At 47.5% G+C, this 15,261-nt stretch overlaps 2 protein-coding genes across 2 annotated transcripts; both read right to left on the reverse strand.

Annotated features, from left to right (window-relative positions):
• Positions 1-764: 764 nt before the first annotated feature.
• On the reverse strand, positions 765-9,121 carry LOC114565778 (leukocyte cell-derived chemotaxin 1). Its single transcript, XM_028594019.1, has 7 exons — positions 9,025-9,121; positions 8,617-8,757; positions 7,366-7,506; positions 6,731-6,844; positions 2,881-3,031; positions 2,360-2,463; positions 765-1,625 (listed from the first exon to the last, which is right to left on the reverse strand). Exons 1-7 carry the CDS (start codon positions 9,094-9,096, stop codon positions 1,401-1,403), a joined length of 948 nt encoding a protein of 315 aa, XP_028449820.1. The 5' UTR covers positions 9,097-9,121; the 3' UTR covers positions 765-1,400.
• Positions 9,122-10,594: 1,473 nt separating this feature from the next.
• Positions 10,595-13,905, reverse strand: LOC114565993 (protocadherin-8). The gene is made up of 3 exons (XM_028594334.1): positions 11,389-13,905; positions 11,040-11,265; positions 10,595-10,947 (listed from the first exon to the last, which is right to left on the reverse strand). Exons 1-3 carry the CDS (start codon positions 13,843-13,845, stop codon positions 10,595-10,597), a joined length of 3,036 nt encoding a protein of 1,011 aa, XP_028450135.1. The 5' UTR covers positions 13,846-13,905.
• Between the last annotated feature and the right edge of the window lie 1,356 nt (positions 13,906-15,261).

The following is a 15,261-nucleotide window of genomic DNA, read 5'->3' on the forward strand; positions in this document are numbered from 1 at the left end:
TTGAGGATGTGGTTTACGTATCTTGGTATCAAAACGGAGAGCCCCGAGTTGTTTGGCCAGCAGGGGAGGATGCAGCCCCGAGGTGGAGTGGTGATTTACAGTCAGATGTGGGAGAGCAGGAACCTTCCCCGTTCTCTAACCACGTATATGCGGCAGCATTAACAGTGAGGGGGCGTCCTGCCGCGGCAAGAGAGCATTAATATGGATCAGCCTCCTAACCGCATCATCAAGCCTCTCACACGGAGTTAAGTGTTAAATTCATCACACATCGTTTCATCTCTATGTGACGATCAAACGCCCGTTTGTGGCTCTGGATGGAACTCTGAGCTTCATAACACACACACACACACACACACACACACACACTCCTTTACTATCCCTGACACACACACAAACACACCGCCCCCATCCTTACCCCCTACCCCTGCCTAAGGCGGCTCTGTGACATCAAAAGGAGCTAAGCGCTTTGCATCGTGGGTAAGATCTGGGAGCGTGACGGCTACAGAGTCTTTAGTCTCATTAAAGAGTTCTAGAGCTGCAACTCTCACATTAAAGAACTCTGGAAACTTCATTCTGCTCATCTCTTTGGAGTAGCTACCAGATGTGACACGTCTCAAAGAAAAGTGGGGGTTGTTCTGTTCCCAAATAAACCCAGTGATAAGTTACAAGCAATATGTATTTACAAATAGGATATTGCGTCATCAGGTCAATACAAAAAAGAGGGGTGACTTTAATGTTTACTTAAAAAAGTTTATTCAGTGATATTGCACTTCGAGATAGCTTCATCAATGCAGGTGGAAGCACATTTAGATGAAAGTTTGCAAGAGAGAGAGTGTACAGTACATTGTTCTAATGAGAGCAACTCGTGAAAATCAAATAAGTCAAAAAAGATTTCGCGCTAGAGTGATGAAAAAGTAAAACAAACAATAGGTGCTATTTAAGCCAGCTGACTGCTATTGAAATACTCGCACCCTATACATTTATTTACATCAGAGAATGAAAGAAAAGGAATGATTACCTGCTCTATAAATACAAGCCTACATGCTGCGTGTTGTGCTGTAGTTCATCCAAATGTTAATCCAAATGTTTTTTTAATAAGACAAGCTGTGCAGCGTGCAGCCACTCCGTACCTTTTACATGTGAGAACATGTCTGTCCTAGATTCTGTACCATGCATGTGTATGTGTATGTGTGGGCACAGTTACTGATGCTGTTCATTTCGTACGAATCTGCTCAGACTGACAGGTAATAAGATTACAATAAGAAGCCACCATCTTCCTTTCCTAAAATGTTCCCTTCATCTCCCCTTCCCTTGGAACCCCATCCCTCCCTAGTTTCTTCCCTCCTGGACCATCCTACCATCTTCTAGGAGGATGGGGATGGGGGACGGGAGGAGGGGGGTTACACCAGACCCATAATGCGTGCCACCCACCAGTTGCAGGGCATGATAACTCTACAGACCACCCTGCAGCCCCTGTAGTGGTAGGGCCACGGGTGGTAGCCTCCCAGCGGCTCGCAGATCCTCACGCAGTGGGTGTAGCTGCGGCGGCACTCGTTGCAGCACACGCCCTGGTGGTCCAGCATGGGGTCGTTGTTCATGGTGCCCTGCTCGCCCTCGAGGCCTCTCTGAGAGGAGACAGACGGGACAGACAGGACAGACGGGACAGCAGTCAGAGTGTAGCCTACACGGTGTTTGTGTGATGCGATACTGTACGTCTTCAGCGGCAGAGAAGACTCGTTTCAAACCAATTAAAAATGGATTTCCGACAGGCGGGATGGGTGGGGGGGGGATGGAGGGGTGTTGTCAGATGTTGGTTTTTTTTTTGTTGTCAAATATTTTCTTTTTCAACGTTGTGCTTGCTGTTTACCCCCCTCTGTGGTTGTCAGGAGTGTGTAGCAAGGGGTTGGGGGATGCTTAGAAAGGGAAGGGAGAGGGATTAGGAAAAATGGGGCCCAACATAAGGGGTGAGGATGGAGGGCAATGGGCGGAGTAGCGGGGGCGGGGGGGTAGACCATGTATGGGAGTCTGTGTGTGCTCAGCAGGGCAACGGGGCCAGGGTGGAGGAGGGGGAGGGGGGGATGTTGTGGAATTATTCATAGGGCCTCAAAGCTGAAAGGAAAGCTTTTGGACAGGCTCACACAGAAAACACAGCCACACATACACTCAGATTTGCAGTGACAATCCGGGTCCCCCCGCTGTGACCCCGGCATCTGCTGCTGCCCGCACAGCTGTGAGAAACTCTCCTCCGCGAGAGCCTTCTCAGGTAGTCCTCCGATCTGAACGGACAGCCGTGAACGCTGCAGCGGGATGTAAACCTAACAGAAGAAGAAGAGTGTGTGAGTTGGTCAGTGTGACTCACCTGATAGGGGTTCTCCGGGTTGAACTCTGCCTCCACGTCCTCTTCCTCCTCCCCGGCTGCCTGGCGGCGCTGGCGGGGGCCAGCCCTCCTCTTCCTCTGTCCGCCTGCGCACACACACATCACAGTCTCATGTATCTGACAGCAGACCACACTTAGGAACGGAGGGGCACTAATGTGGCACTGCTCCTGATTGCACAGCCGTTTCTCTGGCAGCATGTTGAAGTCCTCAGATGAAGTCGAATAGAATTGTGTTTTGAGAACTTTTGACCCCCCCCCCCACCCACGGCATGCTAAAAAATTGTACACTCCGTAGCTCAGAAACAAAAGAACATCTGCTTTTCTTTTTATCTTGTTTTTCTTTCTGTGGCTTAAACAACTGCAATGTTAAATGGAGATTCTAGAGACCCATATCCTCTTCTTTTTGTGAAAAAACAACACAGCCTTGAAATTTGAGTGTTTCACTTTCAGTTTTCTTGGATTTACATTTTCATATCTTCACCACGAGCTGTCTGATTGCTTACTGGTTGAGTAGGTGGGACGGAGCCAGAAGATTGGCAGGTCTCCACACAAGTCCTTTATCTTGTTGCTGAGGAAGGCGGAGTCCGAGAGGGGAGCGTCAGCCGCCACCCAGATCAGATCATCCTCAAATTTGGCCGGCATCACCTCATCCTCCTTCAGGGGTGAAGAAGGTAAGGAGAAGTGAGTACTAGATACCCAGCGCGAATGCAAACAAACATCACAACAAAGCCTCTGAGGATGTCACTGGCTGCTGGAGGCGTAATATCCCACTTTTTACTAGCCTTCCCCTTTAAATAGCCCACAGTATTTGCATCCAGTCCGAGTCTAATCTGCATTAATGCCGTATTGTTAATGCTCCTTATAACAACATAAAATCAAGTAGTAAAAGGAAGCCCTTGAGGCTTCAGTAGACAGATTCCCTTTGTACTAACATGTAGCTGTATACACAATGTCAGGATTCATCCAGATCTGAAGGGAAGAAGGGATTGGATGGCCTAAATGTGCAGGTTTTCTCCAGATAAACTAATGAGTTTTCCAGAGAAGAGGCTATGTAAACATATATACTCTGTATCCACGACCTGCAGGTAAAATGGGAATTCTGTGGGGATGAGGGGATGATTTTGCTTAGAGGCATTTGTTCCTGATGGCTGCGTACTGCACTGGCCTCAGCCATGTTTAGGGAACATTATCCTCTAACCTTTCAGAAATGCTGTTTTTTTTTCCCAAGCCCAAATGATTTGCTGGAGGGACAAATAAAAGCTGGGGTCCTTCCCCACTGCTCCACTGATAAGAGTTTATCTGACCCACTCTCGTGTGTGTGTGTGTGTGTGTGTGTGTGTGTGTGTGTGTGTGTGTGTGTGTGTGTGTGTGTGTGTGTGTGTGTGTGTGTGTGTGTGTGTGTGTGTGTGTGTGTGTGTGTGTGTGTGTGTGTGTGTGTGTGTGTGTGTGTGTGTGTGTGTGTGTGTGTGTGTGTGTGTGTGTGTGTACTTATCTAACCCATATTTGCCATCACTCTAAATTATAGCAAAATGACCAGCCTGCAGCAACCATTACAACATCTCTCTCTCTCCACACACGCTCACACACAAACGGGAGCCAAACGATCCTTTATGAGGCAAAGAGACCCAATAACACAAACACACACAAAAGCACAAACGTGAAATAAATGATCTGTTATGAGGCAGAGAGAGGCAATAAGAGCAGCCCTGCGTGATAATTAATTGTGTGTGTGTGTGTGTGTGTGTGTGTGTGTGTGTGTGTGTGTGTGTGTGCGCGGGCGCGCACACGCGTGTGTATGTGTGTGTGTGCACATTCATAAGGGCAATTCTGATGATGTGGATTTATGTGGATGTGAGGCTTATGCAGAGCTAAATGATTATAATTATCAGACAGCCACACACAAGCAAGCACACACACACACACACACACACACACACACACGCAACGTGTATTCAGTGTAGTCCTCTGTTGGGTTTGTGAGTCCACCAAGCTGTTACATGATGGAAGGAACCCACATAAAAATCGCCCATGTGTTCCTGGTTTATCATTGGCTTTGGTGATTCATGCTAATACCTCAGCATACGCTAGCTATATATCTGGGAATATGGGAACTTGTAGGGTAAAGGGTTTATAAGTTTATAACTGCTGCTTTTATAAATGAGCTTATTAAAGATGTATTAAGTAATAAGCCATTTTTTAAAACAATGTTTGGGTTGCCAGGTTTGAGAATATCCCTTGATGATGACTTCTTTTGTCCTTTTAGCTGTCTTGTTATTACAAAGTGAAGAAAACTCATGACCATTTATTAATGACCTACTAACATTTGTATCTTCAGATTTGATGGTTTATTAAAGAGTGAGTTAGTTGTTGAAGGGTGATCATATCTGCAGTTGTGACCGTTATTGTAATACATGGATTTAAGTAGAGATTCTCTGCAGCGCTTTCTAAGGAAGGTAAGTGATCAAACTGTCCAATCCATTCCTGATTAATCAAAGAGCTAAAATAACTACTTAGCCACAGCAGCGCATTGAGCTAAATGCTAACATGCTGATGTTTAATGTTTACCATGTTCACCATCTTAGATTGTATTGTTAGCATTATAGCATTATCTTATTAGCACTAAACACAAAGTTAGCTAACCTGTAAGTTCATTCAGTTCAGATAAGTATTGGACACGTTCAAATTTAGACTTGATGATGGCGCTAAAGGAAAAATTTAGGGATCACTTACGTGATTGCAATTCATCCTGTGTGTGACGTGATGTGTGTAATATAAAAAAGTAACGCACACCAAGGGCTGTCGTGAGGTGCTGATCACTGAAAGTAGACTTGAATGTATGAAAAAAGGTGTTGCACACTCTGGCACCATTTGCATATCTCTATTTATTCTGACGAAGTTTTGGCCCCTAGGCCTTCTTCAAATCAACAATCCTGACATGAATGTGTGTACCATATTTTGTGCCAATCCATCTAGTAGATGTTGAGATATTTTCCTGGATAAATTAAAAAAAAGAAAAATTACACGCTTGTGGTGCCAGAGGGAAAAAGGTCTGGGGGATCAACAAGGTCCGTATGATTCATCCTCTGGGGAGCAAAAAATGTCTCAACATAATTCCATGTCAATCTATTTATTTATTTTTCAGACCAAAGAGGAGAACCAACAGACATTGCCATCCTTTAAGGCCCAGACACACCGACCAGACGGCCGACCCTCGGCAGAAAAGGCAGTTGGGCTGATCAGTGTCCCAGAGTTGGTAAAAAAAAAATGCCTCGGAACACACCAAAGCGACGAGACGTAATACGTCTCCATAACAGCAGGCGGCGCTAATCGGTAATGTCGCCCAAAAATGAAAACCGGCAGCTGATTGGACGAATGCGTCACGTGAGTATGGTTTCCCCGGAAATTCAAAGACAGACTGTCATGGCGGCCGTTCAGAATACGATCTCATATTGTACTAAAATAGTTCACTGAAACATGTTTCTGAAAACATTTTAAGAGAGAAATAGGCCGTGCAGCTGCTGAATCTGTCTTCATTTCAGATCAACAAAGGTCAGTTTAGAAGATTTTCTTCAGATTTTGAGAGACTCTAGTCACGCTCATCCCACTCGTCGTTTCCAGGTTAGCACTCTACCAATCAGATTGGTCATGGAGTCCGACTGCCGGCAGTGCCCGCCTTCCGATTATACAAGTCAAATCGGCCAAAATGAAGGCCAACGGCCCCTCAGACAGACGACGGCACGGAACACACCGAACAGACTCGAGTCACTGACCTTGCCAGACTGTCCGATTATCGGCTTGGTGTGTCTCGGGCTTTAGAGCCGCGATGAAAAAGACAAAGTATGTTACGCTTTTAATCTCTTGTTACTTGTCTATAAGAAATACATTATTTGGTAACAAATGTATAGCTCGTTTAAAAAGTATTCCTTATTAGATAGTAGTGCCAAAAGGTCAGTCTTAATTTGAATAATGCTGGTTGATTAATGATCAGTGTCCTTTCGTATTTTAACATTGAACTCCGGAACCAATGATTTACCACATGCAGATGGTGTTGGTGTTTATGTTTATGTTGTGATCACTATGATCTGAAAATAAGTTAATAAAGTATCACAATGTGCGCAGCAGAGTGGATTACAAAAGCCAGGTCCCGTTTGTAAAACATATTGGAAACACAAGGAAGAACTTAGTACCAAAGATATTACAGTTTGTTATTCTCCTGCGGTGGAAATGGGCTATTGATAAATTCCCTGAAAAACCATAGAGTGTATAATGTTAATATTATTACGTTAAAAGCGTCTTACAGCGTGGAGAAAACATGCTTTCTCAGGACATACAAGACAGACAGGACCAACCCACCAGGTCGAATGTCATCGAGTCCTTGTTGAGAGCCTCCACATCAGGCAGACGAGCCTTCGCTTGGGTCTTGATGTAGCACTTCTCTCCTCCTGAAAACCGGATCCCTGTGATCCCCTGGAGAGGTCAGGAAGGAGAGGGCACAAGCAAATATCTGGAAATTAGAACTCCTTACACCTCCAGTTGTTGTGTCATCCCCAGCACTCTGCAGGTGTCTGGCACTATAGACACCAAACGTAATATCACAGCTGATTTTGACGACATTATGTTCTAGCTTAAAAAGCATTACACTCACAGGGACACTATGTTTAAAGGTCAACATTTTAATAATTAAAAGGCCAAAACTGCTGCTTCACTAGTCTGATTGGCCTGGTTGGGGTACTTTAATTAAAGGTCAAAAACCACCAGTCCGCATTTAATGGAAATTGGAGGGAAGATGCATGTTGACACAGATTGGCCCAAAGGGAGACAACGCGTCTGTTTGCTGCAGTGATCCAATCCCTCCACACGTTTAGCTTCAACCAATCTGATTGACTCGCTGTGAATTGCTTGGTTAGCGATGATCAGTGTGTTGATGAGTCTGGTTTTCTGCACTAGATACCTCCTGATATTTTAGATTCCTTTTAGATCCAACTTACAATCTCAAAGTCGTGGACCTCCACGGCCTCGTCCGCCCCGCTGCCGGTGCTGAATCTCTCCATGTTATTCGCTGTGTCAATCTCCATTGTACCCTCCTCCACTTTGCCATTGATGTTCATGCTGTAATGGACATTGTAGACCTACACACACACACAAACACACACACTAGGTTTCAGACTGGCATGTAAGGTATGAGAGTCCTGAGAGTCACCCCACCCCCAGCCCCCTCTCTTTCAACACTCTTCCTAACCCTCCCTCTGCAATCTTAAGACTTTTCCTCACACATAAACCTTCTCATTTCTGGATTCTCTTTCACACACACACACACACACACACACACACACACACACACACACACACACACACACACACACACACACACACACACACACACACACATTCATTCATTCAAACTAGGTGGAGGAACAAATCTGTAAAGCTCTGGGTGATAGTGACCCTTCTACAGAGGCGTTTTATCATGTCTTAATAGCATTGTGGAAGAAAAACACTCAGAAAGCTACATTTTCCCTCTCATGTCTTCCACCTCTTGCCCCTGGAGCATCAGCCGGACCAAAGAGGGCCCCCACCACCCCTCTCCACCCTGCCAGGATCCTCTACACACACCACACACCACACACCACACACACAACGCCTCCATTCACCAAGCTGACTGCACCATGGAACTGGAGTGTTTAACTTACATTTTACTGTTTTTTTGCCTACTCTGCAAAAAAAAAAAAAAAAAAAAGCCATTTTGGAAAAACGACTTTACTCTTGAGTCTCCTTTTAATTCAAACAGGTTAAAAATGTTTCCACTGGCAACTTAATTTCAAGAACCAAGAATCAAGTGACATTTTCACAGAGTATGTTTACATTCGGGTAGTACCACTCATTGTAGAAACGTTTTGAAAGTAGAGTGAAAAATAATTATTTAGCAGATCAGAGTGCATTTGATTTGACTTTTGATTGAAATTCCTCAGGGACTGTAGGCTAGGAAGGTTATTGTGGTGGTGAGCAGGCTGAACCTTATTTTTCACTTTGTAAAAAAAAAAAGGAAAGCCTTTCACAAGGTTATTATTGTTGTCTTTGAATATCTTCTTTGTAATCATTTCTAATGTGTGTCACCACTAATGTGTATACAGTATGTCAATAAAAGCTGACACAAAGACAACCCCACCTCTTCCCGTGCAGTCCTTTATAAAACAAATGTAACAGTGTAAGTAAAAGCAACAACAACATATTAGACGTACGTGTTTTTCATTGTTGTTCCAGAAGTAGAACGCTCCGACTGCCCCCAGGAGCAGTAGGAGGGCCCCGGCGATGAGCACCGCGATCCCGGCCTTCAGGAGGCGGCCAGTGGCGGCGGGCTTCACGGCCACGGCGGAGTAGGCCTACCGTAAAACAATCCAAGGAAATGACAACATGTCCGTAAACACGACATCAAAAATAACAGCAGCTTCTGCCAACCCAATTAGCATTAGTTTTATCCGACTACAAGTAGGTTTTTGGTCAGCTGTCCAGCATAAGGTCAATACAATAACTGAACACTTTGGCCCCTGGCTGGCGCCCACACAGATGTATCTACAGTAGGCTACCGGTTATTATATTCTGGGATAATCCCAGCACACTGAGCTGTACTGGGTTGTGTGAAAACTCACCGGGGGCATGAAGTTATGCAGGTCCTCTGGTCCCGCCGAGGCGATCGGTACTTTCTCTGAGTTCCCGGCCATGACTGGAGCCAAACACCTGAGGGAACCCCAGTCTACTACTAACTTCTCTCTCTCTCTCTCTCTCTCTCTCTCTCTCTCTCTCTCTCTCTCTCTCTCTCTCTCTCTCTCTCTCTCAATGCCTCCACAGACTGCTGCAGGTCAGAGGTGACTGGCAGAATGTCGCGTGTTTTCTCTAGCTGGGAGACAGTATATTTGCATGACAGTGTGCAAAAGCAGCTTGCTGGACAGACGTGGACCTTATTTTAAACATATCTTCTTTATCCGAGTCCAGAAATGCGTTGCTGTTATAAAAAAATAAATATGCCCTGAAGTCACGAATGATAATGGGGAGATTATGTAAGGGGCGCAGCGTGCGCATTTGGCACATAGACAAAAAAACATCCTGACAGGATAGCAGGAGGATTTGCTCACAAGGACTTCTTGTTCTTTGACAACAACAAAAAAAATCTGTGTTTTGATGCCCATCAAACAGGCTGTTAGACTTTCTTTTATACATGTGAGCTTGGTTTGGACACGAACAGTAAATGCACCTTTACGCATAGTCAATTTCATTATGAACATATCTTTTATGCGCGCATTTAAGGTGGTAATGATTTATGTAACGGAAGGTCTTCGCCAGTAAAATGCAGTTATGCCGTCCATGTAAATGAGAAAGAATAACTCTGAAGGTGTTCGCTTTGATATGCATGAGGTGTGAGAGTGATTTGCTAGAAAACCTTGGCATTGCTCTGGCATATCTCACCAGCAAAATCGTATTCACAAAAGAAAAAAACTAAACTGACCTTCGTCGGTGGGATGCAAGGACAGAGGCTCACTACTGCAATAACAGCGACGCCTGTTGGCTTTATAGTGACTGGCCTGACTGATATTCCTGCAAGGCATTCACACACACCCTGCTCACCTCGCCTGGGTCTTAATCTTTTAGAACAAACACATCACTCACATGTTCAGAACATTATTTCAAAGTTTATTTTCTCTCAGAATATTGTGATGATAAAAAAAACATTCTGTACAATTACTTATTATTGCATTCAAATAACTTCATACATCGTTATCAACTTGATACACTGTGGGTCACCGGCCATCCAACAGCACAGTTTCTGGGGCCATTTTAAATAGTCGTGCTTAAAGATCAATAATTACAATTTATATGTACATATCTTTGCTTAATTATTACTTTTATAAAAAAATAAAATCTCTGCATGTACAAAACTTGCATATGATACACTTCATGTCAACAAAACAAAATGTATCAATTGATTGATTGAATGGCCATTAAATGTGGCTTTTACAATAAAACAGAAACACACGAATATTAGGATATAAACTTATATATGCACTCTCCACAGCAACGAATAACTTCAAAACGTTACAGTACTCTCATTGTCAATGGATCATAAATTAAAACTTTGAATACACTATACATTTCTTTGAGAGTGAGCTTAGATGTGTGTGTGTGTGTGTGTGTGTGTGTGTGTGTGTTTGTGCAATGTCTGTTTTAGACGTCATTGTTGGGGCAGTGTGTTGGGGTGGGGGTGTAAACAGGGATGGTTATATCACTGATCTCCTGCACCCGCACAGGCCTGGATGGGGTGACCAGAACGTAGTCGTACTCTTTGTGCAGCACCTTCTCGTACACGCTCTGCAGACCCACGGTTTTGGGGATGTGCGCCTGGTAGTAGTTGTCCCGGCGGTGGGGGTCCCGGGGCAGGGAGGCTGTCTTGGAGAGGCTGCTGAAAGAGGAGAGGGTGGGGGCTGGAGAGGGCGCTGCGTTGGCTCTTACTGCCGAGGGGCTCCAGCAGCGATCTGAGTGACCCAGGACCTTACATTCACTGGTGCAAGCCCACAGAGCTAGAAGAGAGGGAGAAAAGAGAGTTAGATTGAGAACCAAAGCAGGGCAGCTATTTGATTATATAGCCATTAAAATTAGCCACTGTTCTTACCATTTTGGCCACCCATGGGAGGAACCACTGCCCCATCTTTCTTCAGGCCAGTGTCCCCACTGACATCACTGTCACTGTCATTGAAGTCACTGTCTCCCTTGCCACTGTCTTTGCCACTGAAGGCCGGGTCCCTGGCAGAGATGGTGGTGTAAGAGTTCCCCTTCCAGATAGTGATGGGCCTCACAGCCTCTTTGGCGTTCCCATAGCCGGGCAGAGTGGAGTAGCCCTGCAGGAGGAGAGAAGAGAAAGCAAAACAGAGGTCAGTGTCTGCTGGATGAACACATTGCAGATTACTCATTGTTGTGTGCCTCCCCTACACCTCCCCTCCCCAACCGAAGGTGCATCTCACCTCGTGTTTATTCCCTCGAGGCTTGCTGTTGCTGTCTGAGTCATACACACAGGGCACTTCGCTGCCGTCCTCTGAGGCCGAGCACATGTCGCTGCCCCCGGGGTGAGCCGAGGTGAACCCACCGGGCTGGCTGCTATAGGAGTGTCCCTCAAAGCCCGCTCCTCCCCCGGCCCCGTGGAGTGGCAGAAGCGGGTTGTCCGCCACGTGGTTCCTGCCCCGCTCGAGCGTGCCCTTCTCCCCGTACGAGTCGCTGTCTTCTCCGCTTTTGTCCCGCTTGCGCCGGTTGCAGGTGGTGGCGATGAGGATGATGGCGAGCAGCAGGAGCGTGCAGCTCCCCGCGAGGACAACGATAATCACCACGGACAGGTCCCACTGCGCGTGCACCTCGTCCCCGCTGCCCGACTGGTACACTGTCCTGTCGCTCGGCGGGGAGCCCGCGATGATGAGGAAGTGGAGCGTGGCGGTGGAGGTGAGCGCGGGCCTCCCGTTGTCGCTCACCGTCACGGTCACGCTCAGAGTTTCGTCCACGTCATGGCTGAGCACCTGGTTGAGGTAGATCTCCCCCGTGGCTTTGTTAACGGAGAACACGGAGGGCTCACCGGTGGCCAGCCCGTAGGACACCTCTGCGTTCACGCCCTCGTCCGCGTCCCGCGCCTCCACCCGTGTGATGACGTAGCCGCTCGGTGCGTCCCGGGGCAGGAGGACTTCAGCGGAGCCGTTATTGAGAGGCGGCTGAGTGATGACCGGTGTGTTATCATTCTGGTCCACTATCCGGACGTAGACGTTGGCGCTGCCGGACAGAGGCGGGGAGCCGCCGTCGCTGGCCGTGATACGGAGCTCCAGCTGTTTCATCATCTCGTAGTTGAAGCTCCGGAGCGCGTAAAGCGACCCGCTGGCGGGGTCCAACGACACGAAGGTGGAAATGGGGGAGCCCATGAAATATGTGTCTGCCAGTTTGTAGCTGACCTTCCCGTTTGACCCCATGTCCATGTCCCGCGCCACCACGGTGGTGATGTATGCGCCAGGCGCGTTGTTCTCCACCACGGCCACTTCATACACCGGTTTACTGAACACCGGAGCGTTGTCGTTCTCGTCAGTCAGTCTGATTGTGTACTGAGTGATGGTCCTGAAGGGAGGGGAGCCCAGATCCTCCGCCACAACCGTGAGGTTATATTCGGGGATTTTCTCCCGGTCTAACGGGCTGGTACTCACAATCATGAAGCTGTCCTCGTACGCCTGCTGCAGTCTGAAGTGGTCGTGTCCGTAGAGCGTGCAGTGCACCTGCCCGTTAGCGCCGGAGTCTCTGTCCGAGGTGCTGACCAGAGCCACGAAACTCTCTCTGGCCGCCGCCTCGGTAATGTACGCTATCCCGGCCGTTATGGACGTCATAGGAGTGATGGAGATCTCCGGTGCGTTGTCGTTAACATCCTGCACCTGCACTACAATTTTGCAGATGGCCGGGCTCGGGTTCGGACCCAGGTCGGTTGCCTGAACGTCAAACTCGTACGTGTTCTTACTTTCAAAGTCAATCGGGCTCTCGACGGTGAGCCGTCCGGTCTTCCTGTCCACTCTGAAGAGTTGCCGTATTTCTGTGGGCACCTGGTTACCGAACCCGTACACCACCTCGCCGTTCAGCCCCTCGTCTGGATCCTCCGCGTTCAAGTCCAGCAAGAGAAAGCCCACCGGTGCGTCTTCGGGCAGGTCCACGGAGAAGCTGTTCCTGTCGAACACCGGGCTGTTGTCGTTATAGTCTTTCACCTTGACGTTGATGCGCGTTGTTCCGGTGCGGGACGGGTTGCCACCGTCCATAGCGACCAGCTCCAGCGCGTAAGAAGCCTGCGTCTCCCGGTCCAGCTCCTTCATGAGCACCAGCTCCGCATATTTAACCCCGTCGGCCCTGCTGAGCACGTCGATTGAAAAGTGGCTGTTGACGGAGATCTGGTAGCTTTGGATGTAGTTCGCCCCAACATCCTCATCCACGGCAAAGTCCAGCGGTATCCGCGTGCCCACCGCTGTGTTCTCGGAGATCTCCAGACTCGACTCTTTCCGGGGGAACTCGGGGGAGTTGTCGTTGATGTCCTTGACCTCCACCTCGACGTGGATGAGTTTGAACTGCTCTTTGGAGAAGCTGACCACGTCAAAAGCGATGAGGCATTGCAGCATGTGTTTGCAGGTCCGCTCCCTGTCTATCCTCTCCCCAATGGTCAGCTGCCCGTCGCTCTCCCTCAGCCGGATGAAAGAGGAGTTGAACTGTTTCATCATCCTGAAATTGGTCCTGGAGCCCCCCGAGGAAGAGGCAGTGGAGGAGATGTCCTTGGCCAAGTTTCCAATCACTGTCCCTGGTGCGTCTTCCTCGAATGTCTGATATTTCACCGTCTTTCCTTGTGTGACAGCAGCCAGGCTTGCCCAAGAGACGCACGCTAGCACCAACAGCCCGTTCCACCCTATTTCTCCCATCTTGACACCTTCACTCCGAAATAATCTGAAATTCAGCAAACTGCCCAGCACCAAGTCCGATTTAAAGTTAAAACAAAACGCACCTACAAAAAGCTATTCCTTCCCCGCTCTCCTCGACTCTCCGGGGTTGTTTATTCTTTTTATAAAGCCAGTAATAAATATTCCATATGTCTTTCAATGCGCACTCTGGATGCGCTTCGCTCTCTCGCGCTCTCTCTCTCTCTCTCTCTCTCTCTCTCTCTCTCTCTCTACTGGAGGTGTGCTGCTCTTTCAGCGCAAGAGGGCTGCAGTGTCTGCAGGAGGGTTTATACGACGAGCCATGCAAATGAGCCGCACTGTGGCCAATCCGGGCTTTGAGAGGGGGGGAAAGAGGGACTTCTGAAAGACCTCTAAACCCTGTTTAGAGATTCCTGGACTGTGCGGAGAAACTTGGCACCCAATATCTGGGCTAAACTCGGGGCTTGATTTAATACAGCTATAGTTTCCGTTGCTTGTTTATGTTCCTCGGGCTGTTAAATGAGTCTGCGCACCGACACATGGGGGGAGAACAGAGATGCGCAGTGTCCCTGAGCTAGAGGACAAAGCATTTGAATAGGAGTGTCTGTTCGGGATGCTATAGCCTACCATAGGCGTACTTTTAGTATAAAGAGATTTATGCTTAAACACTGTTGGATAGCCACGCACGTGTCCTGTGTAACCCACTGGAGTCAAAGCAGTCACTTGCAGGCGGAGGTGTCCCAGTGACCTCTCCACCTCTGAAAGGAGAATAACTTCATGCATGCAAGATAAGAATATGACGTGATTTGTCCTTTCCTCCAACATCAGAGTGCCCTGATCCACTCACCCAGACGGATAAGATTTCATGTAATGCACTTCTGATAGACCCATAATGCTGAGACAGCTTAACATGCTTAATACTGGCTAGGCCGGGGATTCAAAAGAATGTGGTGTAACTGGTGGTAATAGCATCATTTTATTGCTCATTTTATTCTCATTAATACATTCCATACATTTGCTCTGTCTTCATTCATTCATTCCCTAGTGTGTTGTACTCCAATTGTTTGCCTATCAGATCATATCTGAGAGGACTATAGCCTCTCAAACATTGATTTTATTCTAATTTGGTCTCAGCTCAGATCGGCTCACGAGATGTCTTGTGCGCGAGAGAGGGGATTTTTTAATTAAAGCCAGTGTAACGGCCTGGTTTAACATGCGACTCTCCTTGGCCTCGCCTGCCAGAACAGAGCAGAGAGACGCAGGTGAAGACGAAACACACACACACACTTACACACAGCGGTCACGCACGCACGCACTCACACAGTCTTCCACAAACCCGTTACAAATGGGATTTGGCTGTAAACGCAGGGGGGATTTATCTGGATTTCAATAGTGAGATTATATCAAAGGCGTATGAAG

This window comes from Perca flavescens, chromosome 12 (genome assembly GCF_004354835.1).
Source record: "Perca flavescens isolate YP-PL-M2 chromosome 12, PFLA_1.0, whole genome shotgun sequence".
In the NCBI taxonomy this organism is placed as follows: Eukaryota; Metazoa; Chordata; class Actinopteri; order Perciformes; family Percidae; genus Perca; species Perca flavescens.

Coding starts and splice junctions, on each gene's coding strand:
- LOC114565778 (XM_028594019.1), bottom strand. CDS start 9,096: ATGGCCGGGAACTCAGAGAAAGTACCGATCGCCTCGGCGGGACCAGAG. Junction 7,507..8,616: donor GGAACAACAATGAAAAACAC/GTACGTCTAATA, acceptor GTGTGTGTGTAG/GTCTACAATGTCCATTACAG. Junction 2,464..2,880: donor CCGTCCCACCTACTCAACCA/GTAAGCAATCAG, acceptor GTGTGTGCGCAG/GCGGACAGAGGAAGAGGAGG.
- LOC114565993 (XM_028594334.1), bottom strand. CDS start 13,845: ATGGGAGAAATAGGGTGGAACGGGCTGTTGGTGCTAGCGTGCGTCTCT. Junction 11,266..11,388: donor CTCGAGGGAATAAACACGAG/GTGAGATGCACC, acceptor CTCCTCCTGCAG/GGCTACTCCACTCTGCCCGG. Junction 10,948..11,039: donor TCCCATGGGTGGCCAAAATG/GTAAGAACAGTG, acceptor CCTCTCTTCTAG/CTCTGTGGGCTTGCACCAGT.